General features: G+C 42.6%; 1 protein-coding gene across 8 annotated transcripts in view; it reads left to right on the plus strand.

The window, feature by feature from the left end:
* Positions 1-18,033, plus strand: part of LOC149217953 (uncharacterized) — an 81,822-nt gene that overhangs the window by 37,089 nt on the left and 26,700 nt on the right. For all 8 annotated transcript variants that reach the window (XR_016251294.1, XM_089393095.1, XM_089393092.1 and 5 more), the window contains one exon: positions 4,412-4,486. Coding sequence is in view for 7 of the 8 variants with exons in the window: in XM_089393095.1 (XP_089249221.1) it covers positions 4,412-4,486 (75 nt within the window). In the remaining variant the exon portion in view is untranslated. The remainder of the gene's footprint in view (positions 1-4,411; positions 4,487-18,033) is intronic.

Here is an 18,033-nt window from a genome sequence, read left to right on the forward strand (position 1 = left end):
TATGCATGAGTTTGTGTGTGAGAGAGCCTTGTTGTGAGAGCATACCTTGGAGGAGCCAATACGCAGTACTGTAGAGAGACTTTTGTTGTGGCAATTTCTGCGCTAGGATTTAGGAGGTCCGTCCAAAAGAATAGGTGCCATATTGCGCTAGGAAATAGGTGCAGATCAACGCAAGGAAATAGGGCCAGGTAGGCCACAAGGAAGTAGGAGCTGGATCAAGTGTATGCAGGGTGTTTCAAGTGAGGTTAGCAGTGAGTACAAGTGTGTGCTCAAAGTGAAACAGATTGGCTTGTAAGAGATTCTATTGCTCAAACTCTATCAATAAATGCTACAACAAAGAAAGGGGTTTTCCCAAGAAAAGTAATTGTGTTGAATTATGTGATTGTGTTTTATCTCTATGTTTTATTCTGCTGCTTATCTGTTGTTAAGAATTTCCATGTCTTGGTGAAAGAAAGTTTGGTTTCAGATTATTCATCTAAGTAGTGGCAAAATTTCGTGGAAAATTAACAAAGCCCTTAGACATTCAAGTAGGCAAGATAAGAATTTCAAAGAAAGATGTTAAGCCTCCTCAGTGATAGCTTGAAGAGTGAATATGTGGTTAGTGGTTTGGTACTCTTGTCAAAAGCTTGTCTTCCCTCTAGCTTTGAGGTTCCTTCTCTCTTGTTGATCGAAGAACCTCATATTAAGCATTGTATCATAAAGCTTGGCAAACGTGTGCCTAGTCATGATGGTTCTATAATTATTAAGGTTCAATGCATTCCATAATTTGAGAATGGGGTGGATGATATTGTGGGAACATGAGGAAGGAAAACCTGAACAAACAATATCAATTAGAGATTACAATACCAGGTTTGATGAATTTTGCCTAAAATCCTTCCTTGTTTACAAATTGACCAATGCTTATAAGCCTGACAACTCTCTTGATGTTTCCTAGGGAAAATAAATAGCAGGAGGGGAAGGGGAGGGGTTATGGAGTGGAGGCTTGTTGCTAAGGAACTTGATAGAGGGAGGCAATATATGTGAATGAAGAATGGTGATTAATGTTAGGTGGGAGAGCAAGCGTAGGTGAAAGGGTAGGCCCGTAGGATTCATGTGAATGGTGAAGGGATTCAGGGAACTCAAGTCTCCTCACAGAAATAAAATCAGCTTCTTGTGATGGGGAAAACACTTGTAATTTCTCCAAGTGAAAGGGATGCAGGCGAGATCATGAGATAGAATGAAGCAGAGATGCCTATGTAAGAGTTTTCTCTAAGTGTCATATTACTGGTTAATGGGAAAGATGCCAAGTGTTGGAACATTAGTATGGTGTTGGATGGTGTGTTAGTAGGATTCAAGTGTTTGTCTTTGGTTCCAACTATCTTGAGTGAAGAAATATGAGTGATAGGTGGGGTCAACTATGAAAGGCAGGAGGTAGAACTAACCATGTATTCACAATCAAAGTGAAATTTGGTTTGTTGGGGTGAGGAGAAGTGGGAATGCATGAAGGAGAAGACACTGTAGGCTTGATCAACAAGAGGGGATAAGGACAAAAGAGATGTAAAATGTGGGAAAATAGAGCTTGGTTGGCCAGGACATAGTCCACCAAGCTAGCACCAACACTGTGAGGGACATAAGAGATGCTATTAGAATCTGGGTAGCGAGAGAATTCATTAATGAGTGGCAGGCTGCGAGATTCTCCATGCTAGAGAAAATGCTTCATAAGCCAAAATGGCACTTGTTCCATCAATTGAAGATCTATGTAGACTCACGGTGCCTTGGTTGATGTTTAGAAGGTAGAGAACATCCGTGTTTTGTTGTGGATAGGGCCCTAATCTAGATATTGAAATTGCCCAAAAAAATGACATCTCTCAAAGCAAAGTGTATTGGGGAACATCTAGGTAGAGGTCAAAGTAGGGATACCCATTTGAATGAAGTGAAAATCTCAAAGAAGCTACAAGAAAGTAGAACATGGAAATGAAAGTATCTTGCCACTGAGACCAATGTTGCACGAAGCAGGGATGAAACGGGGACGTTTTTTGGAAGCGGGGACGTGGAAGCGTCATTTTCCAAAAATCGAGGAAGCGAAGCGTCTACTATATATATATATATATATTTTATATTTTTTTTGCATTTGAATTAAAAAAAACATTCAAAATACCAAATTAGTTGTAGAAGAGATGAAAACATGCATATTTTTACATAAATTAAGATAGATATGGCATCCATTGTACATCAATGATTAATTATTCCAGCATCAAACATCTAGAATCTAGATTCCTCTTCTCTTGTCTAGCCTTTGCCTCTACTTCAATTCTATAGGGATTTTAGTCAACATTGCCTAATTTTGATCAAACGGCTTAATCCAAGCCTTATAATATGGTAGAGAAAGCTTAACACACCTGATCAATGATTTTGAGTGAAGGGTACATAATTGCTAAGGCCATGACAAAGGAGTTCAACAATCAATAACACCAACACTGGGGTACATATAGGGCTTGTTGCTCTTGATTAAATGCCAATCACATGCCCTCATACATGATATAATCCAATGAAACGCCACAATTCCATTGATCCTGAAAACTGTTAAGTTTGCTGAATTTTGAATGGGATATGAAATTCTATTTTCTCCATATGAAGTCTGATGAGGTTGGAACCACTCTCAAACATCCTGAGTCATTTCATGGTAATGTTAAAAATTTAAGTAAAAGTGACATTCTCCTTTATCTTTCATTTCCATCCTTTTACTTTAAGAATTTAACATTACCATTAGGGAGCATTTAGGAAGCATCTAGGGAGCATCAAGGGGCACCTTAGGAGTATTCAGAAAGTGTAGTTCCTCACAGAACAATTCGGAATTTCCAAAAACAAAAAAAGGCCCGCGGAACCGTCCACCTTCTCTCGGATCCGCTCGCGACCTGCGATGGATACATGCCCGAACCTCCACAGATCTGCACCCGATCCTTTTTGGATCCGCGGATCGGGCCCCTATGAATCCAATTTTGTAGGAACTGCTAAAAAAAGGAGGAATCGTGGATCCGATTTTCCGATCCGTGGTTCCGCCGAATGATCGGTGGCGAATCCGTACGGGACGCGGATTTGCCTTTGGATCCTTGGGGGGTGGGGGGACGGTTCCTGCAACACTGAGTGAGACAAGTTCCCTCAAACTAAAATTTGCATGTATTTGGCATGCTCGTCTAATGCAATCATTGAAACTAACTGGAGGAAGTTGCTGATAAGGAAGCGCCTTCTAAACCTCAAGGACCTCCAACATGTTGAGTCTTATGTTTGAAGGATGAGATCTAGTGATAACATGTAATGGGAGGGACTCGAGGGAGGGCTCCCTTGGGGATCTCATGAGTATTAGTGAGAAAGAGGATGTCTCAGGATGTATGTATGCCTTGAAATGTGCTTGGAGACGGCCAAAACAAGTAATCATAACTCCAACAAGTTATTGATACGGAGGAAGACCAAACCTTGCCCTATGAAGGGTGCCATTTTGTTGATCAATTCTAGGATCCACTAGGGGGGGGTATCCTGAATTACTTCTGTAAGATCATGGACAAAACTGTTTAGCGTTTTTCTTGGTTACCGTAAGGCACTCTCTGTTTTCCTTGGTTACCACAACTCACTCTCTGTTTTCCTTGGTTACCACAACTCACTCTCTGTTTTTCTTGATCTCATGCACCCATGACATTGTAAGATCAATATCCAGATATATTTTGTGTGGGAGGGAGGAAGCCTTATCTTGGCTCAGAGAGCCTGAAGGCGATCTTCAGATGAGAGGAAATTGATAACAATGATCAAGTTGGCTGCCATCCAGGCTTTCTCAAGATTGATGACCTTTCAAATCAAGTGTATCATGAATGGAGGGATTGCATGGAGTGGAACATTTATCTCTTTAGTCCATGTTGGTCATTCCTCCTCGAGCTTAGGTTGAATTACTTCCTCAATGAGTGCAGGTGTCGCCTTCTTCCCCTGACTGCCTGTACTCATAGATTCTGTTCAATTTGTTTTTGGAAAATTTGCTGTTGAGCTCCATCTCCTCTTTCCTGTTGGTTCCAGATCTTTTCTTGGATAGCTTCAGGTCTGAAAGTTCATACTTTAGAGAGCTGATTTTAAACCTCACTGCATTCTTGATTCTAGTTCTAGAAACCAAGCGGATATTTAATGACATTTAAATTAAATACTTATTGACATTACATATTAAACTTGGATGTTTTAGATCTAAGGTGCCACACCTAAAAGTATTTGAAAATAGAACTTGTCATCTCATTAAGGCTGTCTTGTGAACAATCTTATTTGCTTATTTGGAGTTATGTTTGCAATTTTATAATGTTTTCGGGTGCCATTTATTCAAATTGGTTTTTTAGATATTATGGACATGGCTAATAACTAAATTTAATTCTATAGTCTTTGTAACATTGGCATGCAGAAAACAGCAAAGAGTGGTTTAAATATTCTACTCGGAGGTCTATGTGCGCTGACAGTTGTGGTTTTCTTGCGCTTTGTAAGTATGATAAAAAGGATGAATTCCCATCTTTGTTTCATTATTTTCAAGACCCAGCATTGGGCATGTGCTTATTACTAGGGTACTTTTTAAGGTTTTGCTGCATCTGTTTGCTTTGTTGTGGATGTTGGTTGTCATTCACTCGCATTTCTAGATTTTATGCTATCCCAAGGCTCTGTTCATTAAGCATGTTCTTTGAAGCCCCAAAATGCTTAAAAGAACAATGAGACAAACTATTGGAGAGCATACATGTTCATATTCTTTTTGTTTTTTTATCTGATAGATGTTTTTTTATTAGATGAGATGTTTATATTAAAAAAAATCATTTTCATGTGCTGTGAAACCCTTTGGCCTGAGACAATTATGTTCTGAGATCAATTATGTTACTTAATTCTAGTCTGCCTTGTATTATCTAAATTTAAAATTCATTGCCCAGCAAAACATGTCTAGGTAGATTGTCTTGTAGGAAGATGCACACACATTGAAGATTCAACAATCTTAATGAATATGGGATACGTTGGCCATTAAAAATGCATACAAAGAACTATGCTAGTCCTTGATGAATTTGTAGTAGGGTAAGGCGTCTCGGATGCATATGCCTGTCTGTTTAACTTCTATGTTGGTATCGTGTTGTTAATCCAAAAGTTTCCATGTGATAACTCAGTTAAGGAGCAGACTATATGGGAAACTTTCTAGCTGCATATATTCCTTCATTTTGTTTCTAAGTTTGCATTATGTTGTTCTTCCTCAAGTGTTTGTGTGATGACGCTGTATTCAGCAGATTAACTGTAAGTCATTATACAATAGGGACATTTCCTGGACATGTTCTGTATTTCAACGATAGGTTCCTAGGGGGTGGCCTCTGCTGTCCTTCATCCATAGGGAAAAATATGGGACATCTGACAGTCCCATGGGGGATGGCCAGGTGTTTCCTAGAAGGCCTGATGGACCCTATAATGACATTTCTTTTTTTTCCTTAAATAGAGGGGCCTTGCTACAGGCCCACAACACCAAGCTCTCTTCCCCCCCCAACCCCAAAAGCCCTAAATTTTTCATTTCGCAATGAGAAGCTTCAAGCAAGGGCAGCAACCAAGTGAGGACTTTGTGAGGAGGAACAACAATTTTAAAACTTGGAGGAGAAACTTTCAAGTTAGGGCAGCAAAGCCTCAGTTTGGATCAGTGGAGGGAGTTAGTTGGGAGTTACTTTCAGCTTTATTGCTTGGACGTAGAAATGACCAAGCACATGCTATTTAATCCTAGCTAGTGGCTTGCCCCTTGTATTTTTTTTAGTTATTGTATCATGTATGACATATGCCATGTAAAACAGGGTGTGTGGGTTCGTCGGGGGTCTATATATATATATATAATATTTAATAAATTATAATATATATGAATTTGTATATTTTCCAACTTAAAATAAGAAAACTAAAATATTTATGATTTAAACTTTAAAGATTTAAACATGTACATCATTGAACATTCAACATTCACATTGAAATTTCAAAATTTCTAGTTTGATATCAAGTGCAAATTAGAGTTTACATATTAATAAGAATCATGATATATGTCCATTGTCATACAAGGGTTATGATGTCATCTTCAGCAGAGGTAAGGATTTCCGACAATACTTATCTTCTGGATGTAAGAGGCAGATAGGTGTGAGGGTGAAGATGTGAAAATTTCACTACTGAAATTCTCATTGCAGCCACTGGAATTATTTCTTCTAACTGTAAATTAATTTAACAGTTTATTGCTACAATAACAATGAAATAATCACACTGCGATCTTCACAAAAATATCGCAGAAAATAAAAGCCCTGGAAATTGAGAAATGCTAGTACACACAATAACTTTGACACAGTTATTTTTGGACAAAAGTCTCTGGAAAATACCAATTTGGGAAAACCGATGTAGCCGCTAAGGGTTTTTATTATTAAGCAGTAGTGAAATAATCTGAGTACAATCTATGAATGCCCAATTGGCTATCCAATCAACAAGTATTTGACAAAAGTAATTAGAGAGAAATTCTCTCACTCCTGACTTTGGCTCCTCTAGAAAATCTGACCATCCAAACCCTTACGTAGGCCCTCTGCATAGTCCTTGTGCTGCCTCTCGCACGTGTGGCTCTGTTCAACCTCTGATCAAGTCGACTTGCCTGTCTTTGCCGCTGGAAGTGACTATTCGAACCTCTGGAAGACTTTCTTGGCCTCTGGAAGCTAAATCGACTTCCTCTCAAGCTAAATTGAACTGCTCTATTGAAGCTTCTGCGTGGAATACTTCTGCCACTTGTTGCTGCCTCTCCGGATCTGGAAAACTTCCTCTGGATCACTATCCCTGCCCCTCTCTGTCTCTGCTTTCCTTCTCTGGCTCAAACTCTTCTGGCAACTACTGCTACTCTTTGGAAAATCAAACTGCCCAAGGACATCGATTTCAAGTGTGTTCTCCATCTACCCATCGACCTCCTCTTATAATCTCTAGTTGGGACTCCAATGGCCAAGATTAAAACATAATCGATGGTTGAGATCATTTCTAGATTGATCCGTGTGAGTTTCTAGATGATTCACACCTTTCTCAATTAATACTGATTAATTAACCCCTTTTCCTAAGTTTAGACTTGGGAAATATTTAAAAATAGGCTAATAATCTAATTGAGACACTTCTAGGTGAATTTCCAGAAACAATTTCTGGGTTATGGAGAACTCCTATGTTTCTCTCCATAAAGTTTCGAGACTAGAACACCTCCAATGCTACAAAAATTAACACTCCCTCTTAGCGAGGAAGGTGTTCTAGTGTTGCACTTACTGCTACAACACCTTATCTCTGCATCACCCTCCGTATGTTGCTGATGTCACTGTGACTGTCTGCCACTACCCACCGACTACTATGCAACTCTGGTATTGCATCTGTGCTTTTGTTGACACTGCTATACTACTGCCAACTCTGCATCTGCACTGCTACTCCCTTTTGTTTGTTGCTACTGCTATTGTACCCTTTGATGCAAGGGCCACATTACCCTCTTCCTTCTCACCCTTCTCACCCTTGCTGCTGCTTCTGTTGATGGTGCTTTTTACTAGAGCTCGCCTAATCTCCTTTTGCTACAACTCTGACCACATCCTATCCCATCTAGGCAATGTGTCTCGACCCAAGATACATTAGACAAAGACTTGCCACTCGTCTAAGACACTGTTCAATGCCAAACGTACAAGCTCTGACGGTTGAGGCGCCGCCCAACGTTTGCAAGCTGATCACGAACTTCTTGAATCTTGGTAAGGAAGGGATCTATGCCTTTACCCTTTTGCATCCTCATGTTTCCCAACTTCTCTTGCAGCAACATCTTCTGTTGCTCGGAAGTATTTTGATATAGTAGATCGAGAGTGTCCCACATCTCCTTGGCAATGTTCTTGCCAAATATATGCGAGACTATATGGTCTTGAACTCTATCCAAGATCATCTGCTTCGCCTTCACCATCTCTTTCCTGGACTCTCAAAGATGATCCGCATTAGTTGGCACTGCCACCACATTCTCTACATAGGCCTTCAGACCAAATTCATCTAGAAGGAAGGTCATCCTGGCCTTTTAGATGACAAAGTTGGAGGCTCCCTCTAACCTATCCTGATCTATGAGCCCAACTGTGACCATCTCTGAATCTGAACGAAAATCTCGCTCTTTCTGCTTGCTTGGTTGCTGAATCTGCTACTTGCACTCCCTTCTGGAGTGAGAAACTCTGCTTGCAACTATTGCCAACTGCAACTAGAAAATCAGATTTCTAAACTAGAAACCCTTGAGAGAAATTCTCTCTATGTGTGCACTTTCTCTTCCACCTGATGCTGATTTTGTTACTGCAACTCGCTGCAAAACCCTCTTGCGCCCAAGCGAGGAATATGCTCAGCGAAAATCTGAGCAACAACTGCCCCTCTGCCTGTTGGAATCACTCAAATTGGCATGCTGAATTTTATAGCCAACCAACACTGAAAAATCGAACTTGCTCAAGAAACTCCCACTGCCTGGCATAGGCTCTGTGCAACCCCCAGAAACTCATCCTGTCGCTTACTCTGAACAACGAATTTCTGCTTCTGCTTCTGAGCTTCCCCGTCTGATCAAAATCGCTTTGATACCATGTGGAATTTTCACTATTGAAATTTTTATTGTAGCAACTGGAATTATTTCTTCTAACTATAAATTAATTTAACAGTTTATTGCTACAACAATAATGAAATAATCACACTGCAATCTTCACAAAATATTGGGGAAAATAAAAATGCCGGAAAATGAGAAATGCTAGCACACACAATAAATTTGACATAGTTATTTTTGGACAAAAGTCCTTGGAAAAACCCAACTTGGGAAAACCGATGCAGCAGCTGAGGGTTTTTATTATTAAACGGTAGTGAGATAATCTGAGTACAACCTATGTATGCCTAGTTGGTTATCCACTCAATGAGTATCTGACAAAAGTAATTTGAGAGAAAATTCTCTCACTCCACAAGCAATCTCGACATTGGCTCCTCCAGAAAATCTAGCTGTCTAAACTATTGTTTTTCCACGACCTTGGTGTCTGGGATAGAATCTTAAATTTCTGATGCTACCAAACAAAGAATCACGATGATACTACTTTGCACAACGGAATATAAACAACAGTAAATCTACTAGTGCATAAAATATGCACAAATTTTTACATTTTTCAACCCAACTTTGTTATATTAATCAACATATAATACAATAGTCTAGGGCTCCCATCCTAGGGATAATGGCCCTCATACATCCACTAGTACAAGAATACAAAACTGGGGCTTGGTGTCAGTCAATCGACAACCAATCTACCCTCAACAAGATATTCTGAGCATTTGGATGATGTAGTCGACTCTCTCAGCTCCTCTCGGTCATATCTTGTACCTGCCTGTTGATTTCTGGTAGCATCGGATGTGCTCTAAGTCTCAAAATTTGCAGGGAGGCTTAGACACATGCATTCTCCAATACCCAAAAATCGTTTTGGGAAATTCCACGAAGGCAGTTTTATTAAAATAATTAATTATTTTTAATGAGACCCTAAGTCTAAACTTAGGAAATTAAAATAATTAATGGGTATTAATCTAAACTGTGGGTGAAACTTCTAGAAGAAGGCAGAGATCAAGTCAATATGATCCTAGCCATTGATTAGAATCTAATCTGGGCCGTTGATTGATCAACGAGAGGATTATAAGAGAAGGCTTGATGGGTGCTTGGAGAACACATAAAGAGAGTTCAAAAGATCGAATTTTTGAAGTAGAGCAACTGCCAGTAAGAAATTCGAATTGAGCTTTTGCAGTGAGGGATAGGGATAGTATCCGAAGGGAAATCTTTCTCGGTCGGAGAATACTCAACAGAGAAAGCAGAGGGAGACCCAGTAGTGGCAGTGTAGAGCCATGCAGAGGCAGCGCAAAAGCGGAGAGGAAGTCCGAAAATTTGTTGAAGGAATATATTGCAGAAGCTGGGACCCTGGGTGTGAGACCGGAAGGCAGAAATCGAAGTTCCTGGGCAGCAAATTGATCAGCTGGAGGAGTGACGTTGTCCCCAGAGGTTTGACGTTGGGCTGACGCAGAGATCACGTAGAGGCAACACAGAGGCAGTCAGAGGCAACCAAGGGCAATCATTTAGTGGCTGGATCAGCTAGGATTTCCAGTGATAGGGTGAGGTAATCTCGCTTATCCTTCTGTCAGCGACATTCTCTGTAACTGGATTGTCGGATGGGCATCCAATGATTGTATTCATATTTACTACTGCATAATAATAAACCCTTAGAGTTGCTGCACCGGTTTTCCCGCATTGGGTTTTCAGGGGACTTTTGTCCAAAAATAACGGTGTCATTGTGTTATATCTATTTCCTGTTCAGTGTCTTGTTTCGGCATATTATTTTAAATAGTGAACATTGCAGTTATATTTACTTCGATATTTACCGTAGAATATAGTAAATAACTTGTATGAATTAACAAGTAGGAGAAGTAACATCAATTTGTTGCAGTAGGAATTCAGGGTTTAGGAATTTTCACATGGTATCAGAGCTGTAGGTGAAGCAAGAAGAACAGAGCTGGAAGATCCAGCGCTGAAGGAAGAAGGGAATTCAAAATTCTTGCAGAGGCAATAATTCGAATCCCTAGGGGGTTTGCGTAGTTCAGGCCAAGAGGGGTAGATTTTTGTGGTAAATCTCTCTCTGACTGAATCGACAGAGAGGTAAGATTTCCAGACCAAAATTTGTCAGCGGCAAAGGGAGCAACGCAACAAAGGATTCAACGAAGGGGGGTTTTTCTGGTGGGATGCAGTTCTTTTGCAGGCAGTTGCTGGGTAGAAAGATGTCAGAGGGAAGAGAAAGACACGGTTGAGGGAATTTCTTCATTAGAGGACTTCTAGCCAAGGGGTCCATATTCTCACGAGCTGAGCGACAACAAGGGGCAGCAGATCCACTGACTCCAGTAGGGAGTGCGTAGGCTAGCCCAGTAACAATGCAGAGGAGAGGGGAGGCCATTCGACTTTCTATTTGGCAGAGATGGCAGCCAGTGGGGTGAGAGATCAGGACAGGTTGGATGGGGCATCCAACCATGTGATCTGGAAGGCAAGGATGTCGTGCCTTCTAGATGAGCATTTTCTCAAGGCCTACGTCGATAGCGTGGTGGCTGTGCCTACGGATCCAGATCCGCTCAAGAAGTACAGAGGAGAAATGGCGAAGGTAAGGAGAATGATCCTTGATGGAGTGAAGGATCATGTGGTCTAACACATCACTAGCAGAGGGACTGCTAAGGAGATGTGGGATGCGTTGTCTACGCTGTATCAGGGATATTTCGAGCAACGGAAGATGTACCTTGAGCAGAAGATGAGATCCATATAGATGCAGAAGGGGGAACACATAGATCCGTTCCTCACGAAGCTTCAGGAGACCTGTGATGAGTTAGCAGCTGTGGGGTCCACACCCCAAGGGTCCGAGATGGTAAGATTGGCCCTAAATTCTGTTTCTGAAGATTGGCAAGTCTTTGTCCAAAGTATCCTGGGCAGGGCGACTTTGCCAAATTGGGATGAGATGTGGGTAACTCTTAAGCAAGAGGAGCTAAGGAGAGACTTGGTCAAGTGTAAACTTGACGGAAGCAACAATAGTGGGTCGAAGCCCAAGGAGGAGGATGAGAATGCAGCCCTTGCATCTAAGGGGCAACAGGAGCAGCGGAAGCGGAAGAAGGACGTTTCGAAGATTAAATGCTTCAGGTGTGGTGAAATGGGTCACTACGCAACACAATGTCCTCTCAGGAAGAAGGACAAAGATGAGAAGCATGATCCGAAGGCTGCACCCGCGAAGATCGAGTAGTTTGCCATGACAGCTGAGATACCTCCAGGAGGGAGGTGGGTTGATTTGGAGCTATAGTTTGAAAGAGCTACAAATGGGTAGGATCCTTGAGGAGCCCACCTCTCAGATCAATTCCTTGCTACAGATTCCTAGATCAGTAGTAGAAGGATGGACTAGTGTCAGTTGGTGTAGAAGAGTGCCGGAGTGACAGTTGCAGTGGCTAGGAGCGCCAAAGACTGAGCAGCACAGAGCAGAGTTGGCAACAATTCAGTTGGCACAGAGCAAAGGTTAGCAGCAACGTAGAGGCTTCAAAGGGTCAGCGTAGAAACTAGCAGTAGTCAGACTCCAACAATGAGATGCATCATACTGAACACTTGTTCAATAATTTTGGATGCTTTTCCATTGTTGATGCAGTAGTAGCAACAGTTGGAGAAGGTTGCAATGTAGATGCAGTTGGCAGTGGCAGTACCAGAAGCAACACGGTGCAGAATTGAGAGGGAGTTGCAGTACAGATGCAGCGTTGACAGTGGCAGGGTTAGCAGTAGTATAGATGCAGCATTTGCGCAGTCGTTGGTGGACAGGATGTCAGACATCAACAACGCAGAAGGAGATGTTACAGAACAGAGTGATGCTTCAGTAGGGTGCATTGCTAGAGCACATTCCTCGCTAAGAGAGAGTGTTGATTTTTGGTAGCATTGAATGTGCTCTAAGTCTCAAAATTTGCAGGGAGGCTTAAACACATGCATTCTCCAATACCTAGAAATCATTTTGAGAAATTCCACCCAGAGACAGTGTTATTAAAATAATTAATTATTTTTAGTGAGACCCTAAGTATAAACTTAGGAAATTAAAATAATTAATGGGTATTAATCTAAACTGCGGGTGAAACTTCTAGAAGAAGGAAGAGATCAAGTCAATATGATCCTAGCCATTGATTAGAATCTAATCTGGGCCGTTGATTGATCAGCGAGAGGATTATAAGAGAAGGCTTGATGGGCACTTGGAGAAACCGAGAAAGAGTTCAGAATATCGAATTTCTGAAGCAGAGCAGCTGCCGGTATGAAATTCGAAGTGAGCTTTTGCAGTGAGGGGCAGTGATAGTATCCGAAGGGAAATCTTTCCTAGTCAGAGAATACTCAACAGAGAAGGTAGAGGGAGATCCAAGAGTGGCAATGCAGAGCTAGAGGGGTTGACGCAGAGCCATGCAAAGGCCGAGAAGAAGTCCGAAAATTTGCTTAAGGAATCGATTGTAGAAGTTGGGAACTGGGGTGTGAGACCGGGAGGTAGAAATCGAAGTTCCTGGGTAGAAAATCGATTAGCTGGAGGAGTGACGCTATCCCCAGAGGGTTTGACGCTAGGTTGACGTAGAGACTGTGCAGAGGCAACGCAGAGGCAGTTAGAGGCAGCTGAGGGCAGTCATTCAGTGGCTGGATCAACCAGGATTTCCAGTGATAGGGTGAGGTAATCTCACTTATCCTTTTGTCAGTGACATTCTCTGTAACTGGATTGCCGGATGGGCATCTAGTGATTGTATTCAGATTTACTACTGCATAATAATAAAACCCTCAGAGCTGCTGCACCGGTTTTCCCGCATTGGGTTTTTCCGGGGACTTTTGTCCAAAAATAACGGTGTCATTGTATTGTATGTATTTCCTCTTCAGTTTATTGTTTCAACATATTATTTTAAATAGTGAATGCTGCAGTTGCATTTACTTCGATATTTACCGTAGAACACAGAAAATAACTTGTATGAATTAACAAGTAGGAGAAGTAACATCAATTTGTTGCAGTAGGAATTCCGGTTTTAGGAATTTTCACACTGCCCAGTCCTTCGGCTCCCGATCTTCAACATTGCCTCTAGGCTCTATCAATGATCCAAGTCGATTTGGCCACTGAACCTCGACTATCCAATCTGCTCACTAGTTGTGCCTTAGTCCATCAAGGGCACAACACATCAAGACTCATGTCGAGTTGTTCACAGCTCCACTTGTGAACAACTCTCAATCTGCCCACTGCTACTCTTCAGCTACTCAGGGACTTCAACCCACTATGGTCTTCCTGCATTGCTTTAATGAAGACCAACAAAGAGGATTGAGGGCTACCACCTATCACTGCAAGATATCCATCTCCCATAATGAACATAGGCTAGGAGGACTACCCATCTTCTATTGTAGATGTCCTTCCCCACACACAAGTTTAGGGCTGCACAAACTGCTCCTGGTTGATCAGACCCATGAGCTCAACAACTACCACTCTAGCAACGACCTAAGTCCATGAAGATGGTGCACACCTGGCTCCAACTTGGGCACTATCACGCTGTCCTCTAGCAGACCATAAATGACCAATCCACTATCCACACTTGGTCCACTTTCACGCTTCCCTCCAACATTCCACGAGTGGCCAATTCTGTTGTAGCATTTTCTCTTAGTTAGGGCATCCAACACCTAGGAAACCCCTCCACACGACTGCTTATAGACTTCCAAACTGTCCTCTCCAAGGACACCATCCACTAGCATTAACTCAACCTTAACACATCAATACAATACATACTTAGCCCTGCTCAGCTTGTGCGTCACCCTGCAGCAGTCTACTACATGCTAAACCCTCACTCGTGGTGCCTGCACTCACGATGCCTGCACTCGTGTTCCTGCACTCATGCATCCCTGCACTCCTTTGTTCCTGCACTTGTGCGTCCCTACACTCACGCATCCCTACACTCGTGCGTCCCTTCACTCGCGCGTCCCTGCACTCGCACGTTCCTGCACTCGTGTTCCTTCACTCACAGTGCCTGCACTCGAGCTAGCTTTCTTGATGTGTAGACTATGAAAGATGCTTCTTGGATTTGTCTAAATGCCTTGCACTTGACCTATATTTTTAGGCATCAAGTGGCTTCAACGAATTTGTCTTTGGGCACTACTTTAACCTCAACCTGATCTACCCAACTAGACAAATTTACCCATCTTAACTTCAAAATTTCATTTCTCTTCAACCACAACTCGGAATCAGATGATTTTCAATGCATCAGATTTGTTTCGATGAGTACTATCATCCTCATCCATCACAAGTCGAAATCGCTCCATAGTTTTGTCACCAACATCGATGGGTGCAAAACCCCAAGCTTGGGTTTTAAGCCCACAAGGTCATTTGTGGAGCTCCTTCCTCCAAACCCTCGATCCTCAAGGCTTAAAGTACCTCCCAAGCTACAAAAATCAACACTCCCTCTTAGCGAGGGAGGTACTTCCAAGACTAGGAAGTAACCATCATCATCGATGACACTAGCCTATTTGGCGTCCATCATTGTAGCATACCCTGTAGAATGAACCCGACAACCTTGGTAGTGTCTTTGCCTCGTCACATGTGAACCTGAAGATCCCAAACCTCCATAGGGCTGCTCCCTCTGAGGTTAGACTCCCTCTGAGCCTACACGATCTCCACTGGTTCAATCAAACAAGCATTCATCCTGCTGGATCAAATATGACTCGTACAAATCCCTCCAATCTCGAATATGCAACATCACAATCCAATGAAGACTCTAGCCTACCAATCTGTAATCCATCACATGAAGCAATCTTGATCATCCTGATCTCGTCCATGCCAAAGAATTCCTTGAGCTATTGCAACCATCCACGATTTGCAAACCGCCACACAACATACTGAAGTGCACCAGGTTCACCACCGATCCACCAGAACTCCCAGCCCATCTCACCATGTGTGAAAATTCGGTGACCCAAATTCCTACTACAACAACTGATTAAATTTCTCCTACTTGTTAATTTCTGAATCAAGTTATTTATAGTGTTACACAACAAACATCGAAATAAAATCTACTGCAGCCTTCACAATATAAAATACTGCTGAAAAAAATATTGCACAAGAGAGAAATAAACACACAATTACACCGTTGTTTTGGACAAATGTCCCCGTAAAAACCCAACTTGGGAAAACCGGAGTAGCAACTGAGGGTTTTATTATTATGTAGTAGTAATCTGAGTACAAATCATTAGATGCCCAAACTGGCAATCTGATATAGAGAATAAACTGGCAAAGAGGTAGTGAGAAATATTCTCACACTATCACTGGCAATCTGAATTTGATCCAGGCTCTGAATGGCTAGCCCCATGCTGCCTCTGCGCAGTCTCTGCGTCAGCTTACATAGATGTATGTCATAGCTTCTAGGAACTACGTCACCCTTCCAGTTGATCTTCTGCTGACTGAACTTCGACCCTCTGGCCCTCCGGTCTCACACCCCGCCTTCCAGCTCTAGATCTTGACTGATCCAGGCAAAATATAGACTCCCTCTGAAGCTTTGCGTTGGCTCTACATGGCACTGCGCTGCCTCTCTAAACCTCTCGTTGCCTTCTCTGCCTTGCACTCTCCGGAACTGGAAAATGCTCCTCCGGTCTACTATCCTTGCCCCTCACTGCAAGAAGATCACTCGATCTCTCTCTAGCAACTCAGCACTGGTACTCTTGAGAAATTCGATCTCTAGATCTCACTATCTCGGTATGTTCTCCAAGTGCCCATCAAGCTCCTTCTTATAATCTCTCGTTAGAGCACCAACGACCAAGATTGAAAGTTAAAACATAATCAAGGGCTAAGATTAACTGGGAGTTGATTCTCGTCTTCTTCTAGAAGATTCGCATTAGATTTAATTAATACCCTTTAATTAATCACATTTCCTAAGTTTAGACTTAGGAATACATTAAAAATGATCAATTATTTAAAATAAACCATCTCTAGGCACAATTTTCCCAAACGATTTTTGGGTCTTGGAGAATGCACCTGTCTTAGCCTCTGTGCAAAATCTCGAGGCTAGAGCACATCCGATGCTACAGAAATCAACACTCCCTCTTAGCGAGGAATGTGCTCTAGTGCTGCAACCCACTGAAGCATCACTCTATCTCTGCACCATCTCCTGCTGCGCTGCTAATGTTTGGCTGCTGTTGCCCACCAACTACTGCGCAACTTTGATGGCTGCATCCGTGCTGTTGCTGGCCCTATTGAACTGGTGCCAACACTGCATCTGCACTGCAACCTTCTCCATTTGCTGCTGCTGCAACTGCAACAACTGCAATAGAAAAGCATCCAAAATACTGAACCAACTGTGGTCAGTATGATGCATCCGTCGTCCGAGTTCTGACTGCTGCTAGCCTCTGCGCTGTCACTGAAGCCACTGCACTGCTGTTGACTTTGCACTGTTGCCAACTCTGCTCTGCCCTGCTCAGTCTCAAACCGCTACTAGCTACTGCATCTGTCACTCTGGCACTTGACTGCACCAACTGCCACTGGTCCATCCTGCTACTGCTGACTATGGGCTTTGTAGCAAGGTATTGATTCAAGAGGTGGACCTCCTCAAGAATCCTGCCCATCCTGTAGCTCTCTGGGGCTATAGTTCCAGATCACCCCACCTCACCCCTAGAGGCATCTTGGTGATCATGGCAAACTCTTCCTCCAATCTGGAGGACAACCTGTCGATCTCAGCGGATGCAGCCTGCTGATCATGCTTCTCCTCCTTGTCCTTCTTTCTGAGAGGACATTGAGTGCTGTAGTGGCCAAGCTCACCACACTTGAAGCACTTGATCTTTGAAATGTCCTTCTTTCTTCTGCGCTGCTCCTACTGCCCCTTAGATGTGAGGGCCACGTCTTCCTCCTCCTTTACTTGCTTCGTCCCATTGCTATTGCTAGCACCACTGATGGTGCTCTTCACCAGATCTCGCCTCATCTCCTCCTGTTGCAGATCAACCCACACACGTTCCCAATCTGGCAGTTTTTCTCTGCCCAGGATACTCTGGACGAAAACTTGCCATTCTTCGGAAACATTGTTCAGAGCTAATCGTACAAACTTTGTAGGCTGGGGCGCTGTCCCTACTGAAGCCAATTGATCCTGGACATCCTGAAGCCTAGTAAGGAAGGGGTCTATACGCTCCCCCTTCTGCATCCTTGTGCATCTCAACTTTTCCTCAAGATACATCTTCTGCTACTCGGAAGATCCTTCGTACAACGTAGCTAGTGCCTCCCACATTTGCTGGGTAGTACCTTTGCCAGGTATGTGAGATACCATGTGTTCTTGAACCCCATCGAGAATCAATCTCTTAGCTCTCGCCATCTCCTTGTACTTCTTAAGTGGATCTGCATCTGTGGGTACAACTACAACACTATCGATATAAGTTTTGACATCATGCTCATCTAGAAGGCAGGAAATTCTAGCCTTCCAGATCACATGGTTGGAGGCTCCGTCCAA

The sequence above is a fragment of the Pinus tabuliformis genome, chromosome 1_1 (assembly GCF_031772625.1).
Source record: "Pinus tabuliformis cultivar Carrire ecotype Pingquan chromosome 1_1, CPIR1, whole genome shotgun sequence".
NCBI lineage: Eukaryota > Viridiplantae > Streptophyta > Pinopsida > Pinales > Pinaceae > Pinus > Pinus tabuliformis.